Source organism: Harpegnathos saltator, unplaced genomic scaffold, assembly GCF_003227715.2.
Source record: "Harpegnathos saltator strain DR-91 unplaced genomic scaffold, Hsal_v8.6 scaffold182, whole genome shotgun sequence".
Classification (NCBI taxonomy): Eukaryota; Metazoa; Arthropoda; class Insecta; order Hymenoptera; family Formicidae; genus Harpegnathos; species Harpegnathos saltator.
Genome location: NW_020229964.1, coordinates 1,886,976 through 1,913,181, shown reverse-complemented (window position 1 = coordinate 1,913,181; position 26,206 = coordinate 1,886,976). Strand labels below are relative to the sequence as shown.

Genomic DNA, 26,206 nt, shown 5'->3' with positions numbered 1-26,206 from the left:
GTAATTCGATTCAATTCGAATCCGAATCCCTATGATTCGAATCCGAATAATTCGAATAGGAATCAAATACATTATCGTTTACGTGCATCAGCTACAAAACGGGCCGTCTGGGCCTGTATGTTTGAACCCTTAACTTGTAATTAACTTAACTTGTAATTAATAACTTAAGTATAAATTACTTTAATTATTTAAATATATATTTTACTTTAAGATGATATTATAATATCAAAATATTCCCTTTCATATTAAAATTTTCCATCATTATTTGCACGTTTAATAGTCATGTTAAATTTTTTAATGATCCGATTCGATTTCATTCGATTCGATTCGAATTCGAGTGAAATTTCATAGATTCGATTCGGTTCGATTCGACATAAAAATTCTTGATTCGCACATCTCTACCGGAAAGACGAAGAAAAGTTGCGGAAAACGAAAGAAAATATTTTGATTAAGATATTCATTATTTTATTTAAGTAAATCAGTTTTTGAAAAAAAAAAAAAAAGCTTCGAAACTAAATCACTAAATCTCCTAATATATGACGGCGATTGCGCCTAGCGACGGAGGTTCAAGATTCAGGATTCAAAGTTCAATGTACTCACATATTTATCGCTAAACACAGTAGCCGTCATATAATTGTAGATTAGGTCATTCTGAACAAAAAAGTCTACCATTTTGCAAATAAATAGGCAAATTTTCAAGTTCAAAAACTAGATTCTCTGGTTATCTTCAATTAGCAATAACTTAATAACTATTGCGATTTTTGCAAAATGGTACTTGACTCTTCTTCTCTGTTTGATCTGATTAATTTTTACAATTTTTCGTTTCCGAAAGATCCCCCAGACACCCTGGTTATTTTGATTCTCCTTTCCGGAGATTACATTAGCCGCAAGAACTGCGACGAGAGACTGAGATTAAATGTCAAATCGGGTCGCCGGCAAAGAACCGAGTCGATTGCTAAAAGCGTACGCTCCTGCGCGCGAAAGATATCGCGAAAGTGTCGTTGCCTTTAGCTCGAGATTCTGATTTGAGGCTCTCTTTTTGCTGAGAATAACGTATGCAACGGTGATAATGCGCAGTTTTTTTTAGCATCTAGCTGAAAACTGCGAGCAACACTTTAGATAAATGCACGTTTCGAGCAATTTGGCCGCGCGATAGTTTATCATGTTGACGGATACATTGTTTCGCATGATTCACGTTTCACAATTTATTTGAGTTAATTTTAACGGTGATTGTCGACCAAATACCGCAGTCGACGGGCTGTCAACGCTGCGATCTCGCTTGGGTATCGATCGTGTTCCTCCCCCTCCCCCGGACATGAACTTGTGGAAAGTAAAAAGTTTCATGGACGGATTCAACATGCGTCAACAACACTTCACACTTTCCGCGAGTTCACGTCGAAAGTGAGAAACGCGAAAACTTTTCAAAAGAGTGAAAAATCTCATCGGCAGATTCAACTCATGAAGAGCGAACTTGAAAACCTTCCAAAAACGAAAGTTTTTCACTCGTGGAAAGTGAAAGGTTTCATTGACGAGGTCAACACCCGTCATATTCTCTCACTTTTCACAAATTCATATCGAAAATGAGAAACGCGAAAACTTTCCTAAAGAGAGTGAAAAGTCTCATCTGCGAATTCAACTCGTGAAGAGCGAACTTGAAAGCCTTCCAGAAGCGAAAACTTTCCACTCGTGGAAAGTGAAAGGTTTCATTGACAAGTTCATCACTCGTCATATCTCTCGCTTTTCACAAGTTTACGTCGAAAGTAAAAAACTGGGGAATTGTCCAAAAGCGAAAAGCTTCATCGACGAATTCAACTCGTGAAAAGCGGACAGTTCGAACATTTTTCCAAAATGAAAACCGTCAAGTCGTGAAAACCGAAAAAATTTAACAACGAATTTCAACATTCGTCAATTCAACTCATGGAGACTGAAAGGAGACTTTCATAGACGAATTCGACGCTCGCCAAGTAACATTTTCCATTTTCCACATCAGAGAAAAAGAGACGAACTGATGCCCCGCAAATGGAAATTCGCCCTTTCCCGACGAACCTTCCTAATCGGTGCTTACTAGAGCGATAACTTGAGCCTGTTTCGAAATTGGCTTCGGAAACTTCGAGTTTAGTTATGAGATTGATAGATTATGAGATTAAACTAACTTAGATGCATTCCGTGATTGATCAGCTGATCACGCTTGGACGTCCATAGCCGAACACTATTTCCGTTTACAAGCTTGGTTTCAGTTATCAATTTTCTAATATTAAGTAGAGAAATGGATAAATTTTTTATTATTTATTATCAGGGTTAGGAAGTTACCTGTAACGAAGTTACAGTTACAGTTCTTTTTTGGTAACTGTAACTTAACTTCGTTCTGTTTTTTTCATCTATAACCATAACTTAACTTAATTACATCTGTTTGATAATTAATAACTAATTTAATAGTTATTTTATATGTTTCAAACTTAAGTTTTTAGCAAACCAGCACGATAACGCGACGTGCGATGCTTGATATCCAATAAACATACAGTTATTCTTTTGCATTTGGAAAACGCGTTATCTATCTTTATCGTTTATTACATTAAAACAAGGATAAAATGACGCAATAGCGCTAATAGTCTCCTCTCGCAACCAGTATTTTTTTAAAAAAAATTGTACGCCTATTGGACATTTCCGTCGCGCGTCGCCAGTTTTTATTTGTTAACATAACCTGCGTTTAGCGTGAAATGCGATGTGTGGTTTAAGTTATATAAAAAATTCAAGCAATGGATAAAACATCTCAATCTTCGGAGAAGGATTGTAAAATGCCATGACCAGCATATGCAGAAATATTCGAGTTACAGCAAAAATCTGGAAACGGGAATAACTGAGCATTTCTCTGCAAAATATGTGCTAGCAAAAAAATTATCCATGCAAGTAGAACTTCAACTGCAAATTTAAGAAAACATATGAGTGTCAGTCTTTATTTATAAAACATCAATATATTTTTTAGTGAAAAAACTTAATTTTTAATGTTAAGATTACTTTTAGTATTTTTAATATTTATTATCCTCATAAAATTCGTTCACTTTCTTATAATTGTTATCAATAGTCTTAAAGAATAAATATGGATTGCTCATTTAAATTAATGAATCTAATTTGTAAAAATTATATACAATATGAGGAATATAATAATCAATAATTTGCTTTTATATGAAATTGAGGGAATTTACACAATTACGAAATTTAAAATAATAGCGCAATTATTGTAACTGAAAAAGTAACTGAAAAATACCGACTTATTACTTTTTCAATAACTGTAACTGTAACATATTATTTTTTAAGGTCAGTAGCTGTAACTAGTTACTTTTCCAGTAAAAAAAACTGCAACTCTAACTAAATACTTTTACAAAGTAACTTCCCCAACCCTGCTTATCTTGATAATTTATCGATCAGCTGATCGATTACAGAACGCATCGAAGTCACTTTAAGGCCTACCAATCTCACAAACAAAATCAAAGAACCTCCGCAAAAAGGGTCGATTTTTTGCCCGTTTCTCGGTCTTCGATTTTGGAATCGGATTTTATGCCAAAAGATAGTTCATGATGAGACATTAATCACAGAAAAGTTTTACATTGAGCATACGATTGGTTTCAAAGATATAGAGGGTCAAAGAGGTCACTACCTACTAAGAAATTATGACACTAATAACGGCTTTATCGCACGAATTTTTGCAAAATTCGGTATCTATAGGTTCTTTGAGTTGCTGATTACGAATCTGATGTCAGATTTAAAAAATTCAAGATGGCAGGTGCAACATGGCGGACACACATAGTGAAACAATCATTTACTTTTATTGGAATTGTTATGTTGTGGCTTGTTGGCTAGCTGATTGCGAATTTTTTATTAGGTTTTCGAAAGTAATTTTTTCAACGACGATTTTTTAGTGGAAAACGTATTTTTTATTGTTTTTTCATAAAAAAATATGAAATTCAAATTGATACGTTACATGACGCATAAAGGATAACGTGATAGTTTTATTTGTTATATTTAGAAGCTTCTTCATTGCAGTTTCCGCGACTCTTTATAATTACATATCATTATATCCAATGATATAAAAGTTATCTAAAAATTCAGTTCTGAAGTTATCGGTTTTAAAGTATAACATAACAGTTCTAATAAAAGTAAATAATTGTCAATCACTATTTATGTCCGCTATATTACATCCGCCATCTTGAATCCTTTAAATCTGACATCGAATTCGTAATAAGCAACTCAAAGTACCCACAAATGCTGAATTTCGCAAAAATTCGTGCGATAAAACGTTATTAGTGTCAAACTTCCTTATTAGGTAGTGACCACTTTGACCCTCTATATATCTCTGAAACCAATCGTATGCTCAATGTAAAACTTTCTTATGATCAATGTCTTATCATGAGCTATCATTCCGCATAAAATTTAATTTAAAAATCGGGGAAATGAAAAACATGCACTTTTTACGCAGGTGTTCTTTCCGATGCCGATTTCGGGACGGGGAGGCCGAAACATAAGAATACATTCACCTAATCCGAGTGTTCGCGCGAACGCGATTGCAGGCAAGTTGAACAAGTTCTCCGAAAAAGATTCCGCGGATTTCGGCCAGGCCGGGGATGACGAAAGCGCGCGCGCGGCCGTTCGAAAGCGACTCGGGCCGCCGCGACGCGCGACGACGTCGCTGCTGCAGCGGGAGTGAAAAATGGCCGCGAACGTGAGAACAGGTGAGTGCTATGCGACGTGTGCGAATCGCCAGTGCGTCGCGCTCGTGGTCCCGTTTCGGCGCGATTTCGTCGACCGCGGACGCCGCCGTGTGCCAGGAAGTCTCCTCGCGCCTCCTCGCGCGAGCGTTCTCTCTCGCGCGCGCGTCATTCCGCGACGACGAGAATCAACGGTCTCGGCGACGCTCCTCGTCCCGCGAAGCAGCGGCGCCGACGAACTCGCGCGCGGCTCGGCGAATTTTCCTCGTGCGGGCCGATTATCAGGCGGACGAGATAAAAGCGCGCGTGTCGGCACTGATATTCGTCGAATCGGTGGGCGGAAGATATCGGCGACGCCAGGCGAGAGTCGCGCGTCAACGCCGACGTATCTGACACGTACATATCGCGTCTGTTATTGAGCACACACGCGTTTTGCGAAGTTCCTCGCCAGTTTATCCGCGGGGTCGCGCGTGTGTGCGTGCGTGCGTGCGTACGTTGCGTTGCGTTGCGTTGCGTTGCGTTGCCTTGCCTTCTGCGCACATGTGTTTTGATGCGCGTTCTCGCGGCCGTTCGTTCATTCGTCGTACACACGCGCGAGTGTGTGTGTACGAGGGAGGAGTGGGTCGCGTGAGCTCGAGGACTCGAGCACTCTGAGTAGTTTCTGCTGCTGACGTCTGTTGAATCGCTTTGCAGAAATGCGGATCCCGACGCGCGCGGCGCCTCGTCCTCCGGCCCACGGTGGGACCCAGAGGGACCCGATCTGGGGAAGCAGGTTCGTAGTTATCTTTATCTTTTTCGTTTCCCCCTTGCTCGACGTGATTCATCGAAAACTCGCTTCCGGGTTTCTCAGGCTCTTTTGTCTGTTTTGGCTCTTTTGTATCTCAGTCTGATATATGATTTTGTGTGCCTTCAGCAGTGACATATTTGCCAGCGCTCTCACTGCGACTCAGCCTGTGCAGAAGAAGAAACCGCCCCCCAGGCCACCACCTCCCAAGTTCAACCTCAATCACATGCAGTACCAGAGGGACCAGCAGAAACCAAGAAAGCCAGTAAGAACGAGTTGTTTAAATATGCTTGCACGCTGTTTCGTCACACAGCTCAGCTTGTTGACGTCAGTGAGGCATTTTTGCGAAACTGTTTACGTCATTGGGATATACACTTGTCACGCGGTGTCGCATCGACGGAACTGAGAAGTATGCTGTATATATGTCGCCTTTGAAACGCAAATCAAGTTTGGATGTGTCTGTGTGTATTTGAGCAATATCTGGCACTCATTTCGAGTCCAAACAAAGCCAAAAGAAATTTAGTACGCAGCCTCTATAGCTCTGCTATCTGTGCTGTGTCACAATTAGTGATGAGCTGAAAGGTTACTAACAATTGGCTATAACACTGTTAGCAGACAAATTAACCAGTTACTTGCCAGTCTGACTAATTAAGTGTTTATTGCCCCAGTGAGCAGTGAGTCATTCAATCTTGAAACATTGGCTATAGAGAAGCTGCTTTGCAACTGAAATTTATGCATCTGATTGATGTATGTATACTTTATTCTGGCTGAAATGTAAAAGCATATGCCAATATTTGTAGATTTTTCTTACATTTAAGCTTGTTTCAAAGGCTCAGAGCATAAAGCTGAAGCCTACAGTATTTACATTCTTTCGTCACCGTCAGCTTCTCAGTTATTGATTAGAAGATTTATTATTAAACAGTTATTACTTTGCAGCAAAGACATTGTAAGGCTATCGATTAATTACTGATTAATCACCTGATTCTGATCGCAGACAGTTGTTGCTTCTGTAAAATTGGATGTTGATGGAAACAACAATTTAGATCATTAATCGTCCGCCAATCCAAATGTGTGAAACAACAATTGGTGACATTTTTTTAACAACAGTTACAAAAATGCTACTAAAATGCGATGTGTATGGAGTCGACAATTTCTTTTCTTGCATTCGTCAAGAATTACAAATCTACCCTATATTTGTTCCAGGCCAGGCCGACGGAGCTGTTGACCAACTTCTTCGGGCGGAAGAAGCAGGAGAACTCTCTGCCATTACGTGCCACTGGCCAACTGGCGAATCCGCCATCGCAGTCTGCAAACTCCAGCATGACCATGTCTCTGATAGACCTCAGTCCACCCGGATCGCCGACGTTCACGACTCGCTCCAGTAGCGACGGAGTCAGTGTCGATAGCTTCGGCAGTGACGGGAATTCCAACCCGTCTGTGTTCACGAGCAGCGGGAACACGTCGCAGACGGAAAGTGCCTTCGAGGATGATTTTGACTTTTTCGGCTTGTCCGCCAAGAAAACGATGCTGAACGACCCGTGGCAGGCCAAGGCAACAGCGCAGAACCCGTTCGAGCCGCTGGACGATGCATTCTCGAACGGCGCTGGCGACACGTGCCTCTTCTCCCTCAACTCCAACATGAACCGCGTTGCGAACCAAGTGCCTTCTATTCAGACCAAGCCTCTTCCCATCACGTCGATGCCCACGATAATACGAGCGAGACCTCCCAAGCCGCCAGCGCCGAAGATACTCTTGAAGAAGCTCGAGCCGATAGCTAAAGACGTATGCGCTGGTTACAAAGCGCCGAGCGATACGCCGAGTAAACCGTCAACGTTAGGTTTCGATGTTCCGGTCGGCGGCACGGTGAGCAAGCCGTTGACGTTGGACTTCTCCAACGCGTGGTACAGCAACTACGGCGACGACGACGGCGACAGTCCATCGCCGCCTATGCCGACGATTCCGCCGCCAGCGCCGCCGGCAGATTACCTGTCGGAATTGAACGGTGACGTCGGGGTAAGCGTCGAAAACTTGACGAAGACTGAGGTCTGTTCTCTTTAGCTGAGCCAGTGCAGCACTGCAACACTTTGTCTCTTCTCTCTTCCGTGCAAATTCACGTACTTGTTTCACTCTAACGGCAAAAAGTGCAACCTGCTTCAGCTAAAAAAACAGACATGAGCCGCACTTGATTGTAACGACTAAGCGATATTCGTCGATCGAAGCTCGCATTCGTTGATTCGCAAATTTTCAGGTAAACTCTGACAAGCCTTACGGTATCGCGCTGTACGACTTCCCAGTCACTCATCCCGACGACCTGCCCCTGAAGGAGGGCGATGTCGTGCACCTGGTGAAGAAGATAAACGACGACTGGCTGGAGGGGAGAATAGGAAATCGCCAGGGGATGTTCCCGTTTAGTTTCATCGATGTGAAAGTACCTCTGCCGGGCTTGCCGGGCAACGTGGTCACGGCGCTTTACACTTTTCAGGGAGAGAGCGGCGACGATTTATCGTTTGAGGTATATATAAGTTTACGACGCGTTATGTCACACACTAGATAAGAAGCTTATTGTGTAATTTTTCAATATCATAGGAGGGGGCGAAGATTACGGTCATATCGAGGATATCGGAAGATTGGTTGTACGGTGAGTACAACGGTAAGAGAGGGCAGTTCCCGGTAAATTATGTGAACAGACTTCCGCATAATATCTAAGGACCCGCGCCACGAGTATTTTCTACCGAGGGTATTAACGATACGAATATTCCGGGAGCCTCCATATTGCAAACATTATTTAGAACTATTAGATGAGTCTTTGTAAATTTAAGAGAAAGAGCAGTAAGCAGAAAGGAAAAAAAAACATCTTTTATAGTAAAATTTTGTGCACGGGGAAAGAATGCAAATTTTAGAAAATTTTACCAACGGAAAGACTGAATTATATATACGATTTTTTATCGTCGCGTTTGAATAAGAATGATCTTCGGAAAGATGGCGTTTTGTTACACACGTGCACTGGTGATGTTTCAAATCAATCGAGTTCATTTCATTTTTAAAGATTTTGTGCTTTATATTGTTTGCAATATATTATAAGGGATGTTTCTGCTGATAGGCGAATTGCATATGTTTGTCTCTTTTTCTCCTTTTCATATCAGAACTTATCACGCATCCGAGAAAACAAAGAGATCGATTCTGTGACATCTTTATGCATCTTTTGTTCTTTTCAAATCATAGAAGAAAAGATAAAAAGGGGAATATCTGTATGTTTGTCATTTTCCACGTCCGACTAAGGTCGAGTCTAATGTGGGTTCTTTGAGAATTTTATTTATCCAAACATAATCTTGTAAGAATAGATTTCAAACTATTTTGTCCTTTGTTGTATACATCTATATATATATATATATATGAAGTAATTATTTAACTTTTAGTTATGCTTGTAAGACATAAAGTAGCCAATGGTCTGCCAATGTGTACAAATAATGCGCTAACTTATAAAAGAATAGAAGTCCCTTTATTTTGTTTAAACGTTCATCTCTCTCGTGTGTGATTCGAAGAATTTGTTCTTCATCGTCAAATTTATGAGCAATCAAATGAAAGATATTCTTTATCGCGTGGTTAATGTAGGTAGGATATTATCTTCTAGAAATCTTTAGACATATAGGGTGTATAAAAAGATTCCGGGACGACGAAATATCTCGAAAACTAAACGTTTTAGAAAAACAAATGTTTCGGACAAAAGTTGTATGGCTTCAAGGGGGACATAGAATAACTGTATCATTTTATTTACAAATGACGCCACTTTCGAGATATTCACTGATCAGTACTTCGCTTAAATGGAAATCCCAGTTTTTTATTATATCATGTTTTTCTACTAATTTCTACTAATTTGGGTAACTTTTGTCTGAAACATTTTTTTATTTATGATAAAAAGTTGGGGTTTCCATTTAATTTTATTTAAGAAATCCATCTGTAAACAAAATAATACAGTCGTTTCATGTCCTTTTTGAAACCATACAACTTTTCTTTAAAACATTTTTTTTAAATGCTTAATTTTCGAAATATTTCGTCATTTCGGTACTTTTTGTACGCCCTATATATGCATAAACATGGAAAAAGAGAGCAACGCAAAGAGTTATATATATATATATATATATTTCTTTATGCTGTATATATTGTTTGAATTGAATTGAATGTGTTTGATGCTAGGAAATATTCTCGATATTATACACCTTTATTTATGCACCATATATAAAAAAAGAAATAACTTTTCCTCTCTTAGGCATAAGTTGTAGATTAAAAAGTGATTATCTCGGCATAATATGTTGAACGTTTATATTATATTATATATATTTACGTGTATTTCCTCTAATTTATAGTGCTTATTATTTAGATTTGCTAAGAGTTACCAACATAACGATGGTATGGCATATGTATCACGTGACATACGTGTTGTGTATATTACGTGAATGCATAATGAAGTAAAGACGTGATTTATGGATAATTCCCTATACGTTTAATTTAACGTCAACACGAATAAATGCTTTTTTATACGTATATGTATATACCTAATCACGTGTTTGCAAGATTTATGTAAATTATGTAATTATGTTCGATGGAAATATCCGACTTGACGTATACGCATCGATATATTTAAGTATTTTTCGCCCGTGCGCGAAGATGTCAAGTCGTTGGTTGATGAATTGCTAGAGACGAAAAGGCAGAAGGGAATCGATGATTCGCCGGCTGACTGTGTGCACCGTTCTAAATTATTGCATATTGTCAGTCGGAAGTGACTGTTATTTTTCAATCGCGCGTCTCACTCTACTGGAAATTCTCACTTACAGTACAGTATTAACGCGAGATTTCCGTTACATCGAAGGTCTGCATGCGGGACCAGCATCTTAGCGTGTAAGGAACAGGAGATTTGAAAAAAAAGGGCGGTCGGTAATAGCAAAGTCAAAAGTTATATTCAAAATGTAATAACAGATATTCTACATGTATATAAGTAGTAGCTATTTAATTCTCTGGAGAACTACGCTATTATGCAAGAAACGCCTAATACGCAATGTGATATTTTGCAATGTTTAATAATAGAGAAAAGGAAACATTTCGCAAACGACACGGAGACACACACACACACACACACACACGTACACACATTATACACACGTACACACAAGTATGTATACAAAAACGAACTAGTAAGAATAAATAGAATTTACCGTATCTAACAGTTATTTTCAGAAATAGGCAAAAAAAGATATATATATATATATATGTATGTATAAAATAATCTACAAGTGATAATTAGATGTATATCAGGTCGGACATCTATTTACCTTCTATGTAATAAACTGCAAGTACGAGCCGTACAGCGTCAAAGAGTTTCGCTCGCATGCGGCTAAACGTTAGTGCTGATTCTCTCGTCAGCGTTGTCTCGCGCTACGTTGGCGTCGATAAAGCGATTGTTTCGCGTGACGGCTCGCGTCAACAACACCCTCGTGGAGCGCACAGTCGCAAGGTGCTTGTGACAATTGTTCCACGTGTTGCATCTCAAGATGCCCTTGTAGCACGGTAGATTCGAGTCCGTGTAACTTTTCAGCGTTTGCGTCACGACGCCGCGGAATTTCTTCCCGGTCAGATAATACAGGAAGAAGTTGATCGCGAAGTTCCAGTGGTAGATGTGGAAGAACAGGCCGCGGCACCATTTGAGAAACATCTTCTCTTGCAACCTGAAAGACACGTGAGTGATTCTCGAATTGGGCAATATAATTTAATTTAATTACACTATGTTTTTTATCTTTTCTATTCAGACACCTAAGAAATATCCATAACATCCTGTAAAAGTCCTCAAGACATCCAACAAGATATCTTCTGGATGTCTAAAGCTAGTATTCAGCTTTCATTTTCTCTTCCTTTCAAGACGTCCAAAGTATAAATCCCGGGATAAAATTTGAATATCCGCAGGATGTCCGCAATGTCCATCCTGGATATCCTTAAGACTTTTGGGGGATGCCATTGAGCTACCTGGGATATATTGGGTTGTTCAAAAAATCATTGTGTTTATTTTCGATAGATGGCTTTAGTTATATATATTAATGTATTGAACGTATTTATAAATTCATGAGTCTATGCGCGTTTGACAGCTGACACTTATAGCTTCCATCAGGGAAAAAAGTGCGCGAATCGATCAACAATTATTCTTTCTATAACGTTTTGGAAATGGAGAGTCAACACGAGCATTTTCGCCACGTTTTATTACTTCCGAAAAGGAAAGAACGCTGTGCAGGCTTGTAAAAAGTTGTATAAAGTTTATGGTGACGAAGCCTTAAAAGAACGCCTGTGTCAATATTGATTTGCTCGTTTTCGTTTTGGTGACTACAGCATGAAAGATGCACCTCACTCAGGTCGGCCATCGGAGGTTGATGATGACAAAATAAAGGCATCAGTTGAAGTTAATCGACGTTCTACCATTCGTGAGCTCGCTGAGACACTAAAAATATCGATTGGAAACGTTTACTTTTATTCGAAACAACTTGGTTACGTCAGTAAGCTCGATGTTTGGGTTCCGCATGAACTGAAAAAAGTTCACCTCATGAAACACATAGACGTCTGCGATCAACTTCTGAAACGTGAACAATTCGACCCATTTCTGAAACGCATGATTACTGGCGATGAAAAATGAATCGTCTACAAGAATGTGAAGCGAAAGCGATCACGGAGTAAACGCGATGAACCGGTCCAAAGCACATCAAAAGCAGATATCCATCAGAGAAAAGTGATGACCGTCAGTCTGGTGGGATTAAAAGGGTGTGGTGTTTTTCGAGCTCTTACCAAGGAATGTTACGATCAATTCGGACGTATACTGTCAACAACTCGACAAATTGAACGAAGCAATAGCAGAAAAGCGGCCAGAATTGATAAATCGCGAAGGAGTGGTCTTCCATCATGACAACGCTCGACCACACACAAGTTTGATGACTCGCGAAAAATTGTTGGAACTTGATTGGGATTGATTGTCGCCTCATCCACCGTATTCGCCAAACCTTGCACCATCAGACTGCTATTTGTTTCGGTCCTTGCAAAACTTCTTGAGTGGAAAAACGTTCGCTTCAGATGACGCAGATTGAAAGGCACTTGGTTCAGTTCTTCGCTAACGCAGATAGGAAGTTTCTCGAGAATGGGATCATGAAGCTTACTGAAAGATGGCAGGAGGTCATCAAACAAAAAGGATAATGTATCATTGATTAATGTTCATTTTTTGTATAAAATGAACGGTCTTGAAAATCACTGGAAAAGACGCAATGATTTTTTGAACAACCCAATGCATAATCTTCTAGGTATCTTCTAGATATCTTCAGCTATCAGATATTCTTACCAATGTATGTATCGCTCGTTTGTCTCCGCGTCTTTCGCAGGGTGTTCGATCAGAATGATATCCCAATAAAGCTCCAGCGTCTCCACGATCCCGAGCGGCAGTAACAGGATCAAATATACTATCGACACTGCGAGCAACGTCCGGCTGGAATTGTGCGTTCTGTTACTTTTGTACCTGAAATGATCTGAAGCGAGCAGTCCGTCTTGTGCAAATCTCCGCTAATTACGGCGTCATCGTACATGCAGCCGCGAGCGAGCGTGACTCACGGGTTAGCTCGTTGTGGATTTTGTTAGACTTTCTCACGCGAATGATTAACAGCAAGTTGCCGACGAATATAAAAAGCAAGGGCAGCCACGTTGATAGGGCTATGTAGAAGTACATGGCGCTGCCCCACGGCTTGATCATCTCCTGGCATGGTATGAATTCGAAAACGCTGTCGGTTTCGTACCCTATAAACGACGAAGCTTGTATCGTCGGATCGCAAGCTGCGACGGGGAGATTAACCTCTTAGCTGTCAATGACGGAAGTATCCGCGGAAAGAAAAGTGGCCCAAAAGGCTGATGACGTAAATATTCGTGTGTCCGAAAAGAAATATTTATAGCAGAGCAATTGGGACGGGACATTATATTTTTATGTTTTTGGGGTCGCTTCATTCAAATCCGAGATTAAAATTGTGAAATTCAAAATGGCGGACCGAAAATTCAAGAAATTGTTCGATTTGCATAAAAAGTTAGAATTCGAAAGTTTTCGAAGCCGCTAATCTCAAATTCAAAACAATAAATTCACGAATTCACAATAGCGGCCTCAGGAAACCCTCAATAAAAATTTGTATGAGGATCGAACGAATTTTCCTAGACAACACAAGATGTCTTTAGGATAATCCTGAATACGGGATGTCTTGGAATATTTTCCAGGATATCCCGATATATTTAGGATATCCTGGCATATTTAGGATAATCTCGGGATATTTTAAGGATATTTAGTTATAGTAAATATTTTAAATGAGAATTTTATGTGTATTCGACGGGATATTTAGTATTAAGCTGTCATTTGCTCTTCCTCGGAACATATCCAAAGCATATCCTGAGATAAAATTGGGACAATATCTACAGGATGCCCGCAACGTCCGTCTTGGATGTCCTAAGAATTTCGAAGAATATCATTGTACTATCTGCGTCTGGATGTTTGGTCCGCCATATTGAATTGGCCATTTCGAATTTCAAAATTTTCACCTAAAGTTCAGATTTAGCGATCCAACGCACAAACTCTCAGAGAAGGTATTTTGTTTATAATTTAATGACGATATATCCCATTGTCAAGATCAGTTTGGGCACACGAGCATTTTGATCGTCCAACAGCTAAGGGATTAACACAGCCTACCTCCGGAGTACAGCTTCGTCAAGGATATGACTGAGCTGATACATGTCAAAGTAGCGATGGTTATAACCGCCGAACAATTCTGGCAGCCGCGAGTTCGGAACGGAAACGTCACCGCGATCACTCGCGTCCACGTGAGAGCGACTACCAACCAGGTCGACGTGAATTGAAAGAGCTCCATGCTCACGGAACTTGTACTGCACAAGAACCTGCTATTCTGCAAGAAAACGTTGCCGTGAACGATCCTCCGTACTTGGATTCTGCCATTGACAAAATGACTGTCTTCCGCAGCCCGAAGTTTGCGAATTGCGCGACTTTTCGCTTTCCTTTGGGCGATCCGGGCTCATCCCGGAAAACATGTGACGTCACAAACGGTAATGTGTTAAGGTTAGGAGAATCAGCGATCGCTGATTCTACGGTCCCACGGGAGTGGGACGAGGTCGAGCTTGCGAAAATCGAGGCGAACTCTTCCCTTAACGACCGATCCGATCCGATCGGAAGACAATCATGCGGCGGCAGGAATATTCAATAACAATGCGAAGCTCTGATTGCGCATTTGAGACGTAAGTTTGACGTAGAGCATTACCATAAAGAGATCGTTGACGAGCGTAGAGTGCGATCTCGCGACGCTGACGGCATAACTGAAAATCAACGCTCCATTGTCCGATATAGCGAGCGCCCTTAGATAAAGTGACAAATTGGAGTCACATAGCACGGGCGTGCTCAACATACTAAAAGATACAGTATTTAGCAATACACCTATACGAAGTGAGTTACAGCTTTAAATGGGAACAATCAGGTGGCACGGCGACGCGACGAGATTCCTTACCGAGTATTATGATGAACGGCGTGACGTAGCCGACCAAAAAGCGGACGAATCTGACGAACGGCTGTAACGACAGCCAGTAGAAGCGTACTTCGCATGGCCATGTCGCTTCTAGGTCGGCTTGAGTGAAATTATGTATGAAATCCATCACTGTCACGGGCAGGGAGCATCTCGAGGCGGCCCTGAAAGTGAGAACATGCGACCCGCCAAGCCCCTTCAAGTAAATCGGTAACAATGGCTGCGCTCGGGAAACACGGCGGTTGCACAACGCAGTGATTCGTCAACGTTATTGGTCTAAGTGTAAGGACCTAACGGTAAAGATTAACAATCACAAGCGCTTTGTTTTCTCAACGTAGCCAATGTTGCTGGCACTTCACCATCTTAAGCATCCGGGGAAAGAATGATTTATATAAACACACGCACATAAATTTGACTCCTGTTAGCCATACGTGATTATACAGGGTGTTTAAAAAACTCAGAATCGTTGATTTGACGTCAATTTGATGTTGAAATGGTCGATGAAACGTTGAATCAACGTTCATTCAACCCTCATCGACGTCGGATCGACGTTGTGGTTCCGGCTAGGAAAAGGGTTCAGAATCTTAAGGACGGATAATATGGTCCACAAAGTGGAGGAGAAAAGTTCTTATGGATCGAAAAATTAATATTAATAATTTGTCGGAGTTGTGAACAATTGTTTACTTTAATTGAGGCAAGTGACTTACTCGCTTCGGGTTTTGCTTACAAAGTTTACAGGGGATTTTCTCTATATCCTTCTCTCGATTCTACATACATTTCATAGAATTGCGAACTCTTTCAAAAATTCTTGGCTTTGACTATTTCAACTATTTGACAGGCATTTTATATTCTCTGGTGTAATTCGTCTAACATTTAAATAGATTCTTCGGTGAAAGATGGGTTGAACAGGGTGTGGACCTCATGGCCCCCTCGCTCTCTTTAAATCCCCTGGACTTCTTCATGGGGATTTCTTAAGAACATGGTATACTCTTCATCGATAAAGACATGGGCGAATTACATCAGAGAATACGAAATGCCTGTCAAATAGTTGGAACAAAGCCGAGAGTTCCTGAAAGAATTCGCAATTATATGGTAGGAAGATATGAAGCGTATGTAGAAGTAAGAAGAGGATACGTCGAGAGTTTTCTGTAGAAGCGAGTAGGTTACTTACTTGCTTCAGTGAAAAATCGATAATTGCTCGTAATCCCGACAATATTAATTTTTTGACCCGAGTTTATCAGGACTGTTTTCCTCCACTTTGTGCGTACTTAAGGTCTTGAACCCATTATATTAAACACTCTGCATATCCACATTGAGAGCAATGTTTCACGACTATCGAATGATTGCTTATATGTTTGATCTTTCCGTTCTCCGACATCTTTCTCCACATATACACGATTACATATGATCGAACACGCGTTCCTAAGAGTCCCTAAGGGACCAGACGTACGTACACGACTCGCGTGTAAAATCATTTTTCCCCGGGGATTCACTGATCTTCAGCGGGAACACCGCCACTCTTCTACTCTTCCGATCTCGACTTTGCAGTGAAAGTAACATTTCACTCAGCCGGTCTCGCTTTATATGCCGCATCCAAGCGGGTTTTGCGCCGATGGATCGACTCCGTCGATCAAAAGCCGAGGTATAGATCTCCGTCGCAAGCCGAGCAAACTGCGACTCAGCCTGCCGCTCGGCGCTCTCCTCAAGTTCTCTCGCACCTAACTTCGTCGCGGACCATCAAATCGTGACACTTGCTTACCCGATGTCGTGTGCCGAGGGGAATCCGTCGGCTAGCACCGATCGCGACAGCATGTTCGCGAGGAATATGAACGCACGGGCGTCGTGGCCGCGCAACGGCGAGGGCATTCGCGACGGCGGCGTCGCGCGCGAGAACAAGACCCGGAGCCCAGGACCTGAATCGGACGCGCAGCTCGCTGTTACTACGATGGAGGAAGAGAGGAATTATCCACCCTGCAGCAGCACAGCTATGACTAACAATGAAGCCGCGGCTAATTAGAAGCTGCGAAGCATCTGTCGTCGATTACCATAACGTGACGTATCGCGCGGGCGGTTGGGCGCGCGGACAAATAACGTCTCGGTGCAGGGGAAAACGGCGCGGCTGCACGTCGCAGAGTGCATTAACACCGAGCGGATAACGGCCCGCCGAGCGGGGCGGCCATTTCGCCGGCCGGCCGGGACGGAAACGGCCCGCGGCTCGCGAATGAGCGGAATGAGCGGCGACTAAGTGATACATTATGCGTATCTCGAGCGGATCCCGCAGGATTAATCCGGGAGCGAAAGCGAGCGAGCGATGTTAGCATTAATATTCGGCAGCCCGAAGAGAAGACGTCGGCCGCTAGGAATGTCGAGTTTCAGAGGAGCGTCGTACGACGCTGATATATATACATGCTTTATTTTCAAAGTGAGAAAAACAGTCGACGCATTGCGCTACACAAGACGGTCGCGCGACCAGCGCGAAAGGATTAGTCGTCGCGCGATTAATCGCCTCGTACACGTCGGCTGTTGATTGTGACGAAGAAAACAGAAAGAGAAAGAAGCACGAAATTATATATGTATGTGTGTGTGTGTGTATATATATTATATATAAATGTGTGTGTGTGTGTGTGTGTGTGCGCCTACGCACACCTGCGCGCTCGAGTTTCACAATGTTGCATCAACGTTATAATTGTCTCTAAGGCCTAGTTCAAATTTAAACCAAGCTTAGCTGAACGGCTGCTACATTTAACATCATTAAACTTGCATGGCGTTCCACATCGTATTTATAACTGTAGTTTATGTAAACCTATAGTCTGTACGAAGAAAGTCCTAAAGATTTCTCCTTCTCAAACATGGATTGTGATTGGTTAATAATAAATGGTCGGAAGTAGGATGGGAGGCAGGACGTAAGGACGAAAACATCACTCGATTCCTATTAACACTACAGTACAGATTCTTTGGATAAACGAAATCGCGCATGAAAATCGACGTTATCGAATTCCTCCACGATGAGCGTTTTCTTACAATTTTCGGGGGTTGGTAATTGAATTTATTCTTCACTTTTTGTATAGGTTATTTGTTTATTATCTTTCGACGCTCGATAGACTGCGATGTTGTACCAATATAACTCTAAAAAGCTGGACGATGGATACCTTGACTTTGAAATTGGTGGCACTGCAGTATTAAACTTTGTTCATTAAACGCCCGAAATTCAGCGTTCAACTTTAACAACAGGAAATAGTCGGTAACCAAAGTTTATGGCAATTGTGGTACTATTTCCTTTAAACTGGATTTAACGAGTTAAACTCCGTTTAAAGTAAATTGTGGAAGCGAACCTAAAGGGACAATTTTTGCTATTATTATAAATTCATGAACGGCTGATATGCTATTTTTGAGTTGCTCCTGCGCGTTCGCGTGTCGGTCGTTTTTGTTATGTACATATATTAGGTGTGTGCAAAAGTTTTAGTCTTTTTCAGTCCTATGATGTAATTATTTTAAATTGAAATATTTTCCCGCCGTTTTGTGATTTTATAAGGTTGGTGTTGAACTTTCCAAACACCACCATTACTATGTCCGTGTTCCAAAATTGCCAGCGCTGAAAATTTATAGTTTGCTTGACACAAATTACATGTTTTCAGTACTGGCAGTGAATTTTGGAACACGGCCTACGATTCGTGGTGCACATAACTTTTCGTATCCCAGCGAGTACAAAAGGACCTTTTTGCTGTGAATATTTGATTTTGTCACTCAGAAGCTTATTCGGGATGCACCCACGAATATCTGCGCTTAGGACCATCATATATAATCCACTTTTCATTGCCAGTAACAAATTTCGATAAAAAGTCTTTCTTGCGCCGTCTGGAAAGCAATGAAACGCATGTACTCAAACGGCGGATGAAGGCCATCACACACAAATGAACGTAAGCAGTAAGACGTAAGCAGTAAAGAAACTTACCAATCACAATCAATTATTCTCGTAAATTTTAAAATGGGCCCTTGAATTTCGATTGTGATTGGTCGATTTGCTTACTTTACGTCTTACTGCTCAAGTTCGTTTGTGTGTGATGGCCTTAATGCTGTTTCGCGACAATTCATGCGGCATCCATTTTCGAAGTTTCTGAATTTTTCCTACTTCATGCAGCCTTGAAGCCGTTGCTTGATCAGCTCCGAGCTGTTTTGCAAGCTCTACTTGCGTTCCGATGGGTTTTTATTCAGCAACGCTTCCAAATTATCGGCTTCGGGCTTTCGCGGCGTTCCAAAGCGCGGACGATTATTCGCGTCAAAATCACCATCTTTAAAACAACGAAATTAATATTTGCATGTATATCGTGGAACACGATATTTTTCCCAAAAACAAAGCGAATGGATTCGCATAACCTAGCAGCATTTTTTCTTGCTGGAATTCATATATCGAATGCAATGTCGAATATAAAATTTTTTCGTTGCTGATTGTATCAACCGTTATTTCTAAGGTTATATGCGTCATTGGATCGTAATGAATGACGCTTTTTCTAGAAAGTTCACTACCAACTTTCCAGAAACGCAAAACAGCGGGAGAATATTCCAATTTAAAATAATTAGAGGGTTGAAAGAAAAGACTGCAACTTTTGCATACACCTGTTATGTATGCGCGTATATGTACATATATAGGAACCACTCTCATTCTATACAAATATATTTCTTAACATGTATCATTAACATACAATATTTACATATATGATTCACACAAATTCACGAGTGAAAGGCACATGTTGAAACCACACGATAGCTCGACAATAAATTCCATTAGCCGGCCTTGCGCCTGGCTCCGATTACGCCGCAACTACGTGATCGTAGGTAGCTCTCTCTCTCTCTCTCTCTCTCCCCCCCTCTCTTTCTCTCGCCCCTGTAAATGTTACGTAAATAAATGCTTCGACGAGTCTTTCGCTCTAAGATACGATGTCAACTAATGCATGCGGCTCGAATGCAATGTAACATGATATGCGACGTTCCAAAGACTCTCCTTTCGATCCCGAACTAGCGCGCTCGCTGGAAACGTAAACGTCCGTAGACCTCCACGCATATCGCACCGTAATTGCGAGAATTCGCCCCTCACACGCTCCTGCACGTTCCCTATAAAAAATATAGCCTCTGCTCGCCGATGTTTCGCAAAGGCGTGATCGTCGACGCTACCGATCGTCTCGCTGCGCACTCCAGCTCTCTCTCTCTCTCTCTCTCTCTCTCTCTCTCTCTTTCATCGCTCCTATTTACATCGTTAATCAATACACTCTGCCGACCACCGTCTGTACAAACTCGATATTTTCATTTCGGGAAGATCCCCACGGATGTGACTCGCGCAATCTCTCGGGTGATGGTCAGGGATCCGGGCCGGACCGGTATCGGAACCGATTTTTATGTTCAAACCGTAAGAATAACCGTACCGAAATTTTATAATATCAAATAGACCGAAACCGATACCGGTCCGATAAAAGTATTTTCGGTTTTCGGTCCTTTTTCGGTTTCTACGACACCCCATGTGTCGCTCCCGTCGATTATTTATTAGAAAATTCACACCGCGATCAACGTACTACAATAGTTACGTTCAGGGCCTCTATTCCGTTACTGTGGTTCCGACAGTTCCGGCATTGCGCAGTTTTTTTATTATATGAACTATAAGGATAAAATAAAAATAGATAATTTCATATTTTGTGATCACAATCTCAGAAAATGAAACAAGCAAAACGACCGCTGGAAACAGATAGCTACAACGTTACCACAAAAATCTCAAAACCATAGGAAGCAATATCAAGTACATCAAATCGAAACCATTAACGGTGGTTAAAATTGATAAAGAATGACGCCGCTTAAATATTTTTGTGAAGAAAATTCGTTTGTATATTACATATCGTAATATTGTAATTTACAGAAAATAAATATTTATATAAAAAATAATTTTGAAAAAAACGCAATCGAAACCGAAAAAACCGTTATTTTTAGTTATTCTAGTTCCCGTTATGCCTATCCGGATCTAAACCAAAATTGAGAACTGTTACGAAATATCATAACTGTAACCGGACCGAAATTTTTTTTCGATCCAGATCCCTGGTGATGATAAGCGAGCCAGACTCAGTGGACCCGAAAATCCAAGTCTCAAGATTCGGAGACTAGAACTTAGCAGGGTAAGTTAGCGTGCAAACTTTACATTCGTACCAAAGTCCACGTTTAGTGGACATAATCTCAATCGCTTCCTTCGGGTATCTCGAACTTTACAGTAGGAAAATTTACACTAGCCGCAAAATAGTTTCCTCCCTGCCCTCCAGATATCTGGAACGAGTATTGTTCTAGTTGGGCAAGCTAGTACAGAGCTTCCTCGCTGTGCGACAAAGTTATCGTCTCTCAGAAAAGTTGCAGTACCGAGATCGAATTTTAGGTCCGTCCTTTCTCGAGGAACTTCCTCAGCTGTTGCATCAAATCAAAGTGAGATAAGCACATCTTGCTCAGATCTTTGCGCCAGTTCAGCAAATTCTTCGAGAACAAAGTAGACTATTCGGCGCAGCATACGAGTCCACTGAGATGCCGAGAGCAACTTTGAGCGATTGGTTTCCATGCGTTCGCACCTGTTCACCCCTTATAGAAAAGTGTTACTGGTTGTAATAGATCGGATAAATGATCGTTGCTCGGCAATTTTATTACTCATACGAGTGCTAAATTGCTAAGCACACGCAGCAACTATTCGGCTGATGTAACTGAATTTCAGTCACTAGAACCGAAATCCTTCTGTTCCTCAGGAATCAACTGAAAATTCGGCAGCACGAGTGAAGTTCCGTTAGGGGGTTTCTGTTATCCCAGAAATATATTCGGTTATTAACCCTTAAAAGCTACACCATCAAATATCACCTTAAGTTCTCTTCTGTAATCTAGAAAATGAGTACTGTCAACACGGCTACGACTTTTAACAAGATCAAAAATTCGCATAAGATGAAATTACATGGTAGCTTCTAAAGGTTAATGTCAAATTTTGTTCCTCACACGGGGGGGGGGTGCTCGCGCGGCTTGGTTGAAAATCGCGTCATTGGTAGCGCGTCGTTCAATTTCTGCAAACGAACCTTTTCGGTCTCGCGATAACTGAGATTTCATTTCTATGTATACAGGGTGTCCCATTTTAAAGTCTCCACTAGAATCTCTTTAGGAAAATACTTAAGGAAAAAATGTTTTGGACAAAAGTTGCTTGGTTTAAAGAGGAACATAAGACAGCGATACCATTTTGTTTACAAATGGCGCCACTTTCGAGGTATTCATTAATCGTCCCTTTTCTTTTTTTAAATGGGAGCCCCAAATTTTTATTACATCATCTTTTTCTACCAATTAATTTGAACGACTTTTGTTCAGAATATTTTTTCTTAAATGGGATATCTCAATGGGAACTTGAAAATGGGTCATCCTGCATATACGATGCAGTTCCACTGGGTGGGATCCGATCGACCATGTTACAATTAGACACAACCAATATTTTTCAAATTTAACCTAAATTAATCCCAACCTAACTAATTTGATTGGCTGTGTCCAATCGTACTGTGTCGAATTGGGATGCCCCCGTTCCACTTCTGCGAAAATAGCCGAATACTCCGCAGCGGTAACTACATTTTCAAGACGGACAATTTTAGTTCCTTCGAAAGCAATGGTTGACGCGAATGGTTCCTCGGCTCGCGAAAACGAATTTTCCGTTATTGCAATCGAGCCTCATGCGGCAGAAGATTCCTAGTTGTCTCACCGCAGAATCTTTTCCTGCGAGTTTTAATTTTAATTTCCTAATAAACTAGCCAGCGGTGAATCATTGTTGCTTACTTTTAATTTTCGCGATAAACTGGCCAGGGAGAAATTCCTGTTCGCTCGGTAATTTCCGTACTCGCAGTGATAAAATTACCGAGCAACGATAATTTGTTGCAGCCAGTGACACTTCGCCGGGTCGGATTCAACGTTGACACTCATGAAAATGTGCGACGTGCGTACTCGATGATATGAGCAAGTACAAGAATATTCGTCGTCAGTGATGCTTCGATACGCGCTCCTGCCGTTCGCACGCGTCCGACACGCGTTACAAGTATTAACCGAAGTCTCCTTCAAGACGGCGCCAGTTGGAAAATAATTTCAAACTGTACGGGACGCGCGCGTGCACATGCTCGTGTGTATGTGTGTATGTGTGTGTACTCGCGTTCAAACGCACGGTTGCTTACGCGATTTGTTATTCACGAGCTAGCTGCCGGGTATACTATGCATAAACATCGACAGAGTCTAAGTCTACGTGTAAACTATGCAAAACATGTGTCATCCGGACGAGTAATTTGCGCGATTTGTTTCCTCGGCACGGCGATGCTGTTGAAAATGACTCCGACGACGCTTTCGTGCGTCCTTGATACCGGTGGTTATTTTATCGTAATTATTATAATTATTATTATTATTATTATAACATCTTGCGTATGCACTCGAAATAAAGGGTGTCCCAAAATTCACGCAAGATTTGAATTTTGCGCCATTTGTGTTGGTAAAGCGTTGCCAACGAAAAAAAAGACAGCGCGACGGCTGACAGTTCAGGGTTTTTAAAATGGTGGAGTGCTCCGAAACACGAAAGAACAACGCGTTTTCATCGTTGAGCAATATTTTAAAAATAATGAAAGTTTGGCAGCTACAGTTCGCAATTTTCGTACATTTAATCGACAAAATTGTCGCATTTGGGGTTCAGAAAATTCACGAGTTATTGTTGAGAAACAAATGCATCCACAATGTGCCACACTGTTTGGTGCGGATTTTGGACTGGAGGCATCATCGGATCATTTTTCTTCGAAAATGCGGCTGGTCAGGCAATAACAGTTAATGGTGCTCGCTATCGCGACATGATAAACCAGTTTTTTGTGCTTAAATTGCAAGATATGGATGTGGACGACATGTGGTTTCAAGACGGTGCCACATGCCATACAGCCCGAGAAACAATTCAATTACTGCATGAGTCATTTCCTGGTCGTGTAATTTCCCGTTTTGGCGATGAGATTTGGCCGCCCAGATCATGCGATTTAACGCCATTGGACTTTTTTCTTTGGGGTTTTTTGAAGTCTAAGGTTTATGCCAACAAGCCTACGACCACCCACGCCTTGAAGGAGGAAATTGAGCGCTGTATCAACGAAATTCAGCCACATTTATGCAAAACGGTCATGGAAAATTTCAACAAAAGAGTGCATATGTGCCAGCAAAGCCGTGGAGGCCATTTACCCGATATGCTATTCCCATTACGTAACCCCATACTGTATACTTTATGAATCAATAAAAAATTTACAATTTTTAATTATAAACCTGTGTTTTCTATCAAAATTACTTCTTGTGTGAATTTTGGGACACCCTTTATTTACTCGTGCCAATGATAAAGCACGACAAGAGCCGAAGAACGATTTCTCGCGCGCGTTCGTATGTGTGTGTCTTTCGTCCTCTTTTTTCGTTCTCCCTTTTTACGCAGAGTTTACGCAGTTTATCGTCTGTGCGAGGCGGAGACCGCGTGAATCCTAAATAAAAATTGGACTTAATCGATACACCTTCTCCTTGTTAGCGCATACGGCTTAGCTCTGTGCGACAAGGACTAAAAGTAATTTACGTTACTTGCGGGCTATAATACGTAGTTACATTGTAGTTGCATTTCGTCCGAGTTGTCGCGACGCTTGATGATGGCGTGGAGTCGAAGAGATCCCGCGATTAGACCGTGTCGGTGTTTGGAAGTGAGCGACAGAATCGGATTCCCGCGGGAATGCACGAGGGAGTCCCGAACGCAGCCTGGATGCGCATTGCTGTCTCTCGGCCTGATCAATTTAAAGCCGTAATCACACCAGCGATTGCCGATTGGATTACGATTAAAATAGAGCATCTAAATGGCAATCTCAATCGGTGCCTATTTTGACGTAATTGGTTGAAAAGTAATCGCCAATCATCAATCGCAATTGCAATCCAATTGGCAATCGCTAGTGTGATTACTGCTTAACACAGCCTCGTGTAGCTTCGCTATCGAGTGGATCGCTGCGACGGTCAAGAGCTCGAAGGAACTGCGCACGTCTCCGACGCGTCTTGATTCCTCCGCAATAAGACGCTCCGTCGACCCGTCCGAGGGCACGTTACACGCGAGAGAGAGCGACGACTATTCTAAACCGCTGTAGGTTCGTGCCAGAAAAAGAAGCAACAGTCGGGCAACGCTTCGCTCACACAGCCGTCTCCATCGGCCGACCAAGTCGACTCCAAGCGCAATGCGGTGAACGCAAAAGTCCGAATCGAGCAGTATGCAGGGTGAGACTACCTGAACAACTTCGAAAAATGCAATATAGAAAAAAAATGTTAACACTTTGACGTCCGCATGTGCGACCAAGATTCTTTTGTCTGGCGCCAGTAGATCTCGTGTATAGATCCTACACTTGGAAAAATGTATTGTTGCATGAATCAAAATTTTGTTGTAACAACAAAATAATTTGGTTAAAATATGCTCAACAAAACTGTTTAGTTCCTGTAAACAAATATCTTATTTGATTACGGCTTGTTCGTATAACGTAATACGTTTGTTATAGCAACCAAAAAGCTTTAACTATATGAATTTTGTTAAAAATACTATAATTTTTTCTTAATATATAATATATATATTTTATATATATTTTATAATATATATTTTAATGCACAGAAAGACAAAATAATATCCGTTGGGCATTATTTTAGTTTATGTAAAATAATATTTCATTATGTAATTTTTATGGATAAAATAATTAAAATGCTTAATTTTTATATATGAAGTCTAAGAACAAAATCATTTGGTCCAGAGAACAAAGCAGAAAAATATATTTAGTTGAGACAACTAAAAATTTTGTTATATAAAACAAAATATTTGGTCGCTATTAAAAAATGCCTCAACTGAGCAGTTTTGTTAGAGATACTAAATTTTTTTTCCTAGTGTACCGCCTGTCGCCGGCGCTTTTCAAGAAATCGTTAAACGTGTCTTGTTTTATTAAACTCAATATCAATATCTCGGCATTTGTTCGATAACTTTGCACGCCTAGACACCAACGTGGTATCACCGGACGGCAAAGTGTTAATACAGAAGAGTTTTAAATGAAAATTGAAGAGTCTTAAGTGAT

At 41.2% G+C, this 26,206-nt stretch overlaps 2 protein-coding genes across 5 annotated transcripts; one reads left to right on the top strand and one right to left on the bottom strand.

The window, feature by feature from the left end:
• Positions 1-4,656: 4,656 nt before the first annotated feature.
• Positions 4,657-9,378, top strand: l(3)05822 (SH3 domain-containing lethal (3) 05822). 2 transcript variants are annotated; one of them, XM_011139866.3, is made up of 6 exons: positions 4,657-4,727; positions 5,397-5,475; positions 5,620-5,752; positions 6,691-7,500; positions 7,736-7,999; positions 8,074-9,378. In XM_011139866.3, exons 1-6 carry the CDS (start codon positions 4,706-4,708, stop codon positions 8,191-8,193), a joined length of 1,428 nt encoding a protein of 475 aa, XP_011138168.1. In that variant the 5' UTR covers positions 4,657-4,705; the 3' UTR covers positions 8,194-9,378. The 2 variants fall into 2 exon arrangements, with proteins under 2 accessions (XP_011138168.1, XP_011138160.1); XM_011139858.3 differs by having other exon boundaries at positions 5,617-5,752.
• A 1,055-nt stretch (positions 9,379-10,433) lies between these two features.
• On the bottom strand, positions 10,434-23,927 carry LOC105182453 (uncharacterized). Of its 3 annotated transcripts, XM_025297621.1 has the most exons (7): positions 16,834-23,927; positions 15,060-15,238; positions 14,817-14,961; positions 14,234-14,447; positions 13,120-13,302; positions 12,854-13,037; positions 10,434-11,207 (listed from the first exon to the last, which is right to left on the bottom strand). In XM_025297621.1, exons 2-7 carry the CDS (start codon positions 15,158-15,160, stop codon positions 10,877-10,879), a joined length of 1,158 nt encoding a protein of 385 aa, XP_025153406.1. In that variant the 5' UTR covers positions 15,161-15,238; positions 16,834-23,927; the 3' UTR covers positions 10,434-10,876. The 3 variants fall into 3 exon arrangements, with proteins under 3 accessions (XP_025153406.1, XP_025153405.1, XP_011138180.1); XM_025297620.1 differs by having other exon boundaries at positions 15,060-23,927; XM_011139878.3 differs by lacking the exon at positions 16,834-23,927 and having other exon boundaries at positions 14,817-14,989; positions 15,060-15,335.
• Between the last annotated feature and the right edge of the window lie 2,279 nt (positions 23,928-26,206).

Bases quoted from the DNA above. Each gene is read 5' to 3' on its own strand.
- LOC105182453 (XM_011139878.3), bottom strand. From the start codon at position 15,204: ATGGATTTCATACATAATTTCACTCAAGCCGACCTAGAAGCGACATGG. The intron at 14,448-14,816 runs GTAATGCTCTAC...GTTTTCTTGCAG, and splicing joins TCGTCAACGATCTCTTTATG to AATAGCAGGTTCTTGTGCAG. The intron at 13,038-13,119 runs GTGAGTCACGCT...TGCTCGCTTCAG, and splicing joins AATCCACAACGAGCTAACCC to ATCATTTCAGGTACAAAAGT.